This window comes from Trichechus manatus, unplaced genomic scaffold (genome assembly GCF_000243295.1).
Source record: "Trichechus manatus latirostris isolate Lorelei unplaced genomic scaffold, TriManLat1.0 scaffold00280, whole genome shotgun sequence".
Taxonomy (NCBI): Eukaryota; Metazoa; Chordata; class Mammalia; order Sirenia; family Trichechidae; genus Trichechus; species Trichechus manatus.
Genome location: NW_004444216.1, coordinates 88,242 through 98,786, shown reverse-complemented (window position 1 = coordinate 98,786; position 10,545 = coordinate 88,242). Strand labels below are relative to the sequence as shown.

Genomic DNA, 10,545 nt, shown 5'->3' with positions numbered 1-10,545 from the left:
CTTTAGCAAAATTTTACTTGCATGTGATATTAATGATATTGTTCAATAATTTCCACATTTGGTTGGATCACCTTTCTTGGGAATAGTCATAAATATGGATCTCTTTGAGTCAGTTGGCCAGGTAGCTGTCTTCCAAATTTCTTGGCATAGACGAGTGAGTTGAAACATCTCTATTGATATTTCCTCAATTCCTGGAGCCTTGTCTTTCACCAATGCCTTCAGTGTAGCTTGAACTTCTTCCTTCAGTACCATTGGTTCCTGATCATATGCTGCCTCTTGAAATGTGTGAACGTCGACCAATTCTTTTTGATATAATGACTCTGTGTATTCCTTCCATCTTCTTTTGATGCTTCTTGCATCGTTTAATATCTTCCCCATAGAATCCTTCACTATTGCAACTCGAGGCTTGAGTTTTTTCTTCAGTTCTTTCAGCTTGAGGAATGCCAAGCATGTTCTTCCCTTTTGGTTTTCTATCTCCAGCTCTTTACACATGTCATTATAATACTTTACTTTGTTTTCTCGAGCTGCCCTTTGAAATCTTTTTTTCAGCTCTTTTACTTCATCATTTCTTCCTTTTGCTTTAGCTACTCGACATTCAAAAGTAAAGTTTCACAGTCTCTTCTTACATCCATTTTGGTCTTTTCTTTCTTTCCTGTCTTTTTAATGACCTCTTGCTTTCTTCATGTATGATGTCCTTGATGCCATTCCACAACTTGTCTGGTCTTCCGTCATTAGTGTTCAACACGTCAAATCTATTCTTGAGATGGTCTCTAAATTCAGGTGGGATATACTCAAGGGTGTACTTTGGCTCTTGTGGACTCATTCTAATTTTCTTCATTTCCAACTTGAACTTGCATATGAGAATTGATGATCTCTTCCGCAGTCAGCCCCTGGCCTTGTTCTGACTGATGATATTGAGCTTTTTTATTGTCTCTTTCCACAGATGCAGCGGATTTGATTCCTGTGTATTCCATCTGGTGAGGTCCATGTGTACAGTCACCATTTATGTTGGTGATAAAAGGTATTTGCAATGAAGAAGTCATTGGTCTTGCAAAATTCTATCATGCGATCTCCAGCATCATTTCTATCACCAAGGCCGTATTTTCCAACTACCAATTCTTATTCATTTCCAACTTTCGAATTCCAATCACCAGTAATTATCGATGCATCCTGATTGCATGTTCCATCAATTTCAGACTGAAGAAGTTGGTAAAAAATCTTCAGTTTCTTCATCTTTGGCCTTAGTGGTTGGTGCATAAATTTGAATAACAGCCCTATTAACTGGTCTTCTTTGTAGGCGTATAGATATTATCCTGTCACTGCAGCATTGTACTTCTGGCTAGATCTTGAAATGTTCTTTTTGACAATGAATGCAATACCATTCCTCTTCAAGGTGTTATTCCCGGCATAGTAGACCATATTATCATCTGATTCAGAATGGCCAATACCAGTCCATTTCAGCTCACTAATGCCTAGAATATTGATGTTTATGCGTTCCATTTCATTTTTGACAATTTCCAGTTTTCCTAGATTCATACTTCATACATTCCACATTCCGATTATTAACAGATGTTTGCAGCTGTTTCTTCTCATTTTGAGTCGTGCCACATCAGCAAATGAAGGTCCCGAAAGCTTGACTCCATCCACGTCATATAGGTCGACTCTACTTTGAGGAGGCAGCTCTTCCCCAGTTATCTTTTGAGTGCTTTCCAAGCTGGGGGGCTCATCTTCTGGCACTATATTAGACAATGTTCCACTGCTATTTATAAAGTTTTCACTGGCTAATTCTTTTCAGAAGTAGACTGCTGGGTCCTTCCTCCTAGTCTGTCTTAGTCTGGAAGCTCAGCTGAAACCTGTCTGCCATGGGTGACCCTGCTGGTATCTGAGTACCTGTGGCATAGCTTCCAGCATCACAGCAACACCCAGGCCCCCACAGTACGACAAACTGACTGACACGTGGGTCATATATATAACTATAAAAATAATTCTATAGATATTAATTATATATATATACGTATTTGACTTAAAGTGACAAACACTATCTCACAGTTTCTGGGTTTCAGAAATTTGGGAGTAGATTAACTGCATGGTTCTGGATCAGGGTCTCTCATGAGGTTGCAATCAAGATGCCAGCTGGGGCTTGATGGGGCTAGAGAGTCTGCTTCCAAGCTCACTTATGTGGCTGTTGGCAGGAGGCCTCAGTTCCTCATTAACTCTTGGCTAGAGGCTTTATTTCATAATCCATGTTTTTCTCATTCCAATTTCTATGTTTTACCCCCGACACATTGCCTCCCCATTTTAATAATAGGGAACATGAATTTTTAAGATTTTGTGTAGTTTATCTTATTACTCTGGCTTGTCATGTATTCTCCCAAATATTAAACAACTTCACTGTGGATAAAAGCTATTCTGTGGAACAGCAGAGAAGAGTTATCATCTGGCCCTGTAATATTACACCTACTCTTTCATTGTCTATCTTGTTATCTGACGTTTCGCATTCACGACAACAGAAAAAAATCTGACTATTTCGCACATTAATGAGGAGCCAAGGCCAGAGGGGACAGAAGAGGGTGAGGTTTGTGAGAGGGAGCCAGGCTGTTCAGGCTGCCGGTGGCATACATTTCCGGGCTAGGTGGAGGAGCCAGGCCAGGTCCGCAATGAGCATGAGGCAGAGGCGGCCAGCAGGAGGCGGGGTAGGCTGGGCCACGAGGCATAGGGCAGGAGGTTCGTATGTCTCTTCTTCCAAAGACGGCCTCTCTGCCACCTCCACAACCTCCGCCGGGTCCAGGTGGCCAGGCCTTACCTGCTCGCAGGCCCTGGAGCCGCCCACCACCGAGGCCTGTCTACGGGGCTGGCAGAGCAAGAAGGTTGAGAGACAAGGCACAGGGATTCACACAGAGGCCTGGAAAGCAGCCAAGTGGTGGTTGTCCCCTGTTGCTCTGGAGGCTGTGGGCAACCCCCCGCCCCTGCCACCACCCTCCCAACCCCCATGGGCTCAGCAGTAGTGGGGAAGGTGTGGTGGGGAAGGGGGGCCCACTGCACCACATCCATCCTGAGACGCACCAGGGGCGCCCCACCAGTGGTGAGCAATGGATGCTGAAGACAGGGTGAGGCCCAGACTCTTGCATAATGCCTATTTTCCCATAACGACCTGGTCTTTAGGAACTAAGCATGTCAGTAAGTAAAGACTGGGTGTATAAGGATTCTACACAGGGGAGAGGCTGGGATATCCACTGGCAGAGAGGCTTCAGCAAGCATTTGATCCCTGCCTACACGAGAATACCAGGATAGAAGGCTAATAGTGGCCAGCTAAAGAAAAGGTTTCAGTAGGAACTTGCCAGCCATCCTTCAGAGAAGAAGTCTAACCAGTATCCAAAACGAAAACCTTTAGTAATATTTTCCCCATAAGCAAGTCAGAAAGTCCATTTAGGAAAGAAACCTGTTAACTGAACCAGCTGTGAGAACCCTCACTAAGAAAGGCAGGCCGTAAGTGTTCTTGGGAGTTCTCTTACTCTTACAAGGGCCCATGATTCCTCAAATCCTGAGCTTTCCCTGACAATCTCCCTGTACCCCCATAACTAATCTGATTTGGGTACCGCTCCTTTGTGGTCCCACAGAACTCTGCACTTATCTCCACATTAGCACTTGGACTCCTGCCTTTCCTGTTTACCCCACTAACCAGTAAGCTCCTTAGGGAGAGAGCCTGACACACACTAGCTACTCAATCAATGTTTCTTGAATAAATGACTAGATAACTTCATTACCTTACACAATTTGCCAAATTTAACACAGTCAGTTGCTTCAAAACTGACAGAGATCTGAGGCTGCCATCTGTTAATCCTTTGCAGTCAACCATGTAAATGTGACGGATATTTGGATAATGTTTGTCTATAAATTTGAAGCAACTATCAGTAATCCTTTTATTTCCTGTTACAAAACACAAGAAAAGACAAGTATTTATAATACCGTAGGAGTAAAACTAAAAAATAATGCTGATAGACCTCTCTATAGAATGCAACCAAATTATCAACATGTAAGACATCCAAAAATAGAAATACAGAGCAAAACACTAGACCAACATTTTTTTAAAAAATGCTGAACCATATTTTTAATAGCACAGACCTTCAAATCGGATCTTTTTGAGGCTACAAGTGGAAAGAGCTTTGAAAGCACGATCTGAGATATGTGGTGCACCGATGAAAACCACTGATGTAATACGAGAGCACTTCTCAACTAAAGCCTTCAGGAGAAAAAAGAGAATTAAATTCAACCACACTGTATAGAACACGCTTAGGAAAGTAATGATATTTTCCTCTCAATATTTTTAGAAACAGACACATTAACTACTAAAATTTACCAATTTCAAAGAAAATAGGATTTTGTTCAATATATATTTTAGCACATTTACATTTGAGTAATGCAGAGGAATTGGAATTAAATCATGTTATAAGAGTAAAACAAAAAACAAAAAACCCCATTGCCATTAAGGTGATCCAACTTATGGCGACACCATGTGTGCAGAGTAAAGGCCCATCTGCGCCACCCAGGGATTCTGTTATAAGAGTATGGGGAGGGGAGGAAGTGTATGGAAAAACATGAGACAATGGGATGCTGAAAAATACCATACATTTAGTAGCTAGATAAGGAGAACTGAACTTAAAGTTTGTGCTTAGATACAATATCACTGAAACAAAAATATCCTAACTGTGAAACAAAGTTTCTAAGGGTTCTAAGTTTCTAAAGATTCAAATGTTTAAACATTTGTGTGCATGTATGTGTATAAATTTTTTCATGATTTTCTTCTATTAAAAAAAAACCCAAGATTAAAATTTCATTCACATTTTCCAATAATTCACGTCACTAGAAAACATGCCCATCTAATGGGACTTTCCAATTACCTACTTTTACACACTTGTCTGTCAGAGTTGGCATATCATTGATGGTCAGATGCATAATTCCACTGCAGCTGTTCGCAATGTTCCTGAAGCCTTGGACTGAAATCTAAATTGTACAGAGCAGGTGAAAATGATGGAAGAACCCATTAGCATGACATCTAATAAAACCTCAAGGATAGTAATAACCAAAGGTATGTTATGATTTTGTTACTATATTTTAAAATTAAAACCATAAAATATGGCAGTCATAGAAGGAAAGAAAAGAATATAGTCCTGATTTCTTTTTTTAATTTTATTGCAGTGAAATGCACATAACATGAAATTAACCATTTTAAAGTGAATAATTCAGTGATATTTAATACATGAACAATACTGTGCAACCACAACCTCTACTTCCAAAAAATTATTATCACCCCAAAAGGAAACCCATACCTATTAAGCAGTTGCTCTCCATTCCCCTCCCCCCAGTCCCTGTAACCACTTTTTGTGGAACCGCCAAACTGCTTTCCACCAGCAGCTGCACTCATTTTATATTCCCACCAGCAATGCATAAGCGTCCCAATTTCTCCATATCCTTGCCAACACTTATTATTTTCTGTGTTTTTTTAAAATATAGCCACCCCAATGGGTGTGAAGTATTATCTCATCGTGGTTTAATTTGCATTTCCTTAATGTGTAATGGGAGACCTGGTGGCACAGTGGTTAAGAGATCGGGTGCCAACCAAAAGGTCAGCAGTTCGAATCCACCAGCTGCTCCTTGGAAACCCTATGGGGCACTTCTACTCTGTCCTGTAGAGTCGCTGTGAGTTGGAATTGACTTGATGACAAGGGTTTTTTGGGTTTTAATGACTAATAATGTTGAACTTCTTTTCATGAACTTGTTCGCCATTTGCATATCTTCTTTGGAGAAATGTCTATTCAGGTCCCTTGCCCATTTTTTAATTAGGTTGTCTTTTTGTTGTTGAGTTGTAAGAGTACTTTATATATTCTGGATGCTAGATCCTTGTCGGATATATGATTTGCAAATGTTTTCTCCCATTCTGTAGGTTGTCTTTTCACCTTCTTAATAACGTCCCTTAATGCACAAAAGTTTTTAATTTTGATGAAGTCCCATTTATTTTTTTCTCTCATTGCTTGTGGTTTTGGTGTAAAATGTAAGAATCTATTACTGAATCCAAAGTCATGGATTCTAAGGGTTTTATATCTCTTCCAGAAGTAAAGGATAACACCACTCAGGAAGCCTCAGTCCCATTTCCAGTTCAAGCATTTGTGGGTCTCCTAACATCTCATTGGGCATCCACAGAAATACAGAAAAACATGAACACTTACCATACTACCAAACACTAAAACTGGCAGTCAACCCAATACCTGAATATGGGAACAGTATCCGTTACGAAGAATACTGAATATACCATGGACTGACAGAAGAACGAACAAACCTGATTTGAAAGAAGTACAGCCAGAATTTTTCTTAGCAGCAAAGATGGCGAGACTTCGTCTCACATACTTTGGACCTGTTACCAGGAAGCACCAGTCCCTGGAGAAGGACATCACGCTTGGTAAAGCAGAGGGCCAGTGTAAAAGAGGAAGATCCTCAATGACTTGGATTAACACAGTGGCTGCAACAATGGGCTCAAACATGGCAAAAATTGTGAGGATGGCACAGCATCTGGCAGCATTTCATTCTGTTTTACATATGAGTCGGAACTGACTTAATGGCACCTAACTACCACAACATCCCTTAACTTCAAGGGTTACAGAACACAGCTGAGAAAAACTGCCAGTGACCCACTCATGCTGAGTCATAAACCTGTTGGCCTAAAAGACGTCGGAACTACTCTTCCTCCTTGTCAGAAACTCAGGACCCTGGACTGCTACACAGCTTTCACTGTAATGTGGGATGCTGCTTCTTGACAGCTTATCGTCTTTTCCCCATCAAATATTTCTTGTCTACTTCCATTTGAGACTGCAGTGTCTAAAAAACAGCTAGTCAAGGAGTGGGGTGGCAGTATCCACAGCCTGCCCTGGAAGATGTAGTCCTCAAGGAATTTGCTATAAGCTGCACTGAAAACACAAAGAGCTCAGCTAGCAGTCTTGGTCCATGGACGCTGTGAATTTACAGGAGTTACACCCAACCCTCTTCTTCAAAACCCCTAAGGTACTTGCTGCATTCCCGTCAGTAAAAGCTCTCTGCCACAGAGGTTCTCACATTTTGAGAACTGCTTTGTAGTCAGAGAACCAGAAAGTAGAGGCAGGAAAAAATGACTCCTCACGCCTACCAAGCTTCCTTAGCTGATTGCCCACTGGATACTGGCAGCTCGACTTGGGCTGGGAGCTGTGTACATGAACCTGCCTTCCAAGCCAAAGATCTGAGAATATGGGATGTAGGTGGGGGTGTGGGAGGCAGGCCCTCTCACACACTGCTAGTTTGGTGTGTAAGCTGGAACCATTACGCTGGAAAGCAAGTAAGTAATAAGTACCAAATGCTTCAAAATGTTTACAATCTTTGGCCCCGTAATTTCTCACTAGAAATCTATCATCATCATTAACAGATATTGAGCATTTTCTGTGTGCCAGTCATTGTTCCAAGGGCTTTACATGTATGATGTCTCATTACATTCTCATAATACATTGTTTTCATAAGGAAATAAAGATTTATGTAGAATATATTTTATTGTAGCATTTATTGTAATAGATAAGTTACTAAATGCCCATTAAAATTAATATTTCAAGCCATGTTTAGTGACATAGAAAAATGTTTACAATACAGTATTGTATGAAAAATCAGGATTTAAAATTGACTGTTAAACCTTGTTTAAAACAAACAATGCCTCTTAAGAAGATCAGCTTGTATTACTGTACTACAAAGAAAGCCAAACACCTTTCTCACCACTGGACACCATAGATAGGCCTACTCCTGGATCATTCACCTCTTGACCCAGATCTTAATGCTGCTTTGGAGACTTGGGACATTGTTGCTCCCTAAGCCTCATGGTTGAGGTATTTGCTCTTGCCTGCTTTGTCTTGTCTGATCATCTGTGCTGCATGACCACATTTTTATCCAGATGAACATCTTTGAGACTGTCTCCTCTCATCTAGAAACACTGACTGCCTGAACCAGACATAACTAAAAAGAATGCAGACATTCAAATTCTTAATCCAGCACTCGTCTTAACTAATATTCTTCAATAATAGCATCCAGTTCAAGCGTCTCATGCCAGCTTCCAGAGATCTTCAAACCCAGCTGCTCCAGCTGCAAAGAATTTCACCTCCTTGATATTCACTGGACTTACCTGCTTTTTGTCTAACCTGGTACCTCTCCCTGCTTCTTCTCTTTTTATCTCATCAAGGCTTAGCTATTCCTCAAGTCCTAATGACCCCAGCCCTACCCTGCTAGTTCCCTTCTCTTACCTACAGACTGTAACCCTTTATTTTGATCTGTACCTCCTATAATCTGTGCATTTCCCTCAAAGAGGTTATCTTATATTCTTTTTTTAATTCTTTACTGTGTTGGATAACTATTAGGGGCTGAACAAATTAAGTTTAGAAGATAAGGCAAACAAAGTTTGGGCAAGAGTACAGAATGTGACTACAGAAAAATTGTAAATGATTCCAGGTAGGAGGTAAAGCACAAGCAAAGGTAAAGCAGTGAGAACACTGGGCTCGGCTTAGTGGTAAGATGACCATCAGGACTAGAAAAGTTTAGTCGGTAAAGAGAGAGGAAGAACTTATGGAAGACCCATAAGGCAAGAATAAGGTATTTTGTACTGCCATGGATTCTTCAGTAAATTTTCCACAAGTACTCCCAGAGAAAAGTCCAGGGGAAATGAGTGAACATTCAAAAATGTGGAGAACAGAGGAGAAGGGGAGAATGCTGGGTTTTGGAGTCAGATGAGCTGAGTTTGGGACAGTTGTAACAAAAGGCAACTCAGCCTCTCTTTCACTCTTTGTTTCCTCATCTGTAAAATGGACATGAGAATACCTATTTTAGGAGATGTTTGAGAAAACAAAATGAGGTGATGTATATAAAAGTAGTCAACACAATGCCCAGCATGTAATGTCAATGCCAGTTTTCCTGTTACTGTTCTTCTGGATACATGTGCTCTCACAGAAAACAAAAGAATCAAGAATTAGAGGTGGAGGATATTTAAAGATCCTTCTAGTGCACCTCTCTCACTGCAAACAGAAAGAAATGGTATCCAGAGAAGTTGTGTGATTTGAAAACCACAGATTACTTCTCTACTTCTCACTGTACAGGACAGGTGTGTGGCCTGGAGTGGGCACACTCTAGTACTTGTTGAATGAGTGAATGAATTGTCCTTGGCCCCACATTCAGTCAGTAGCAGGGCCAGGGCTTGAGGCTAGAGGCCACCTCTTCCCATTATGACACATGTCTCCGCAGACAAAACAGTTGTTCTTCCTTTATCTCAGACTCTAGTCCATTAACAGCACCAACATCTCCAGTGATGATTTCCACAAAATGAACAAACAACCTTTTCTCTCTTGCTGTCTTGGAAACACATTCATGACAAGATTCCTGAACAAGGGAAAAAATGATAGTACAAACAACCACAGCTGGGTGATTCCTTCCAACACTGCAAAAAAAAAAAAACCAAAAAAACTCGGTGCTATCAACCAATAAGATAGTATCCAGAAGCAGGGGGGACAACTCTGAGAAGCTTTGTCCTGGCATGAAATTCCTGGTTTCCCACACAGTTTATATTAGAATATCCAAAAAGATACTTGGATAACATTTTATGACTCAAATATTCCTGCCAGAATCTATTAGGCCAAGCAACTATTAGTTGTCCTTTCTCTTTACTGAAATAATGGGGATATAAGTCTGAAATAAAAAATTCCTCTCTAATGGAAAAAGCAAAATATTTTACCATGTGAAAATTCCAGACCTTGCCCCAGCTGTGCATTTTCTGCACTGGATTCTTACAACACCCCAGATCCAATTTTTTTTTTGTTTAGTTGTAAAGTGATTTTGCTTCAATTTTGACCCCAACCAAAGCCCTGCCACTCTACCCTTTGCTGGTTAAACCCTCACTGGTTAGGACGTTGCAGAAACTGGCCTCACCAGTGCGTTCCAACCTCAAGTCCCAGCAGGCAGCTACTGCTACTGATGGGGGCAAGGAGTTTTGTGATCACAGGAAAATTCTCTCTAGCTGTCTCTGGGTGGGTCTCAACCCATCAGCAGGACAGGACAGGGCTGTCTGTGAAGGAAATGAGTTGTCAGTGAGCCTTGGAAAATGAAGACAAAAGTGCTGAGCACAAGAACTAGTTCAAATTCCCTCTTTGCCCTGCCCCTCCAAGGTGGTAAAAAGAAGGAAGGGACTTAACATAGTGATACCATCTTACCAACCTTCCACTTTCCACTCATTTGTAACATCGTCTCTGAATCTGTGCAGTTCAGCAACACACACAAAAAAAAGATAAACGTAGGGCCAAACCCTCTATGACAGCTAGAAATAATCATTTTAGGTAGACATGGTCCAAGTTGTGCTCTTGTTCCATTTCCAGCTGTTTCTCTCACTCTAGCATCACTGTAACCAGTGACTAATGGGTAATGTGATGACTTTAGTCATATCCATATATCCTTCACAGCCTCTTAGTGACCTCAAAGGAGCCTAGCTTTGCAAGCAAA

General features: G+C 41.0%; 1 protein-coding gene across 1 annotated transcript in view; it reads right to left on the bottom strand.

Moving 5' to 3' along the window:
- The window catches only part of LOC101340881 (F-box/LRR-repeat protein 13-like), a gene marked incomplete at its 5' end in the record, with an annotated part of 160,317 nt that overhangs the window by 95,750 nt on the left and 54,022 nt on the right, over window positions 1–10,545 (bottom strand). Inside the window, 3 exons of the mRNA XM_004390065.3 lie at window positions 3,765–3,927; window positions 4,123–4,240; window positions 4,903–5,001. Of these exons, the coding sequence (XP_004390122.1) occupies window positions 3,765–3,927; window positions 4,123–4,240; window positions 4,903–5,001 (380 nt within the window). The remainder of the gene's footprint in view (window positions 1–3,764; window positions 3,928–4,122; window positions 4,241–4,902; window positions 5,002–10,545) is intronic.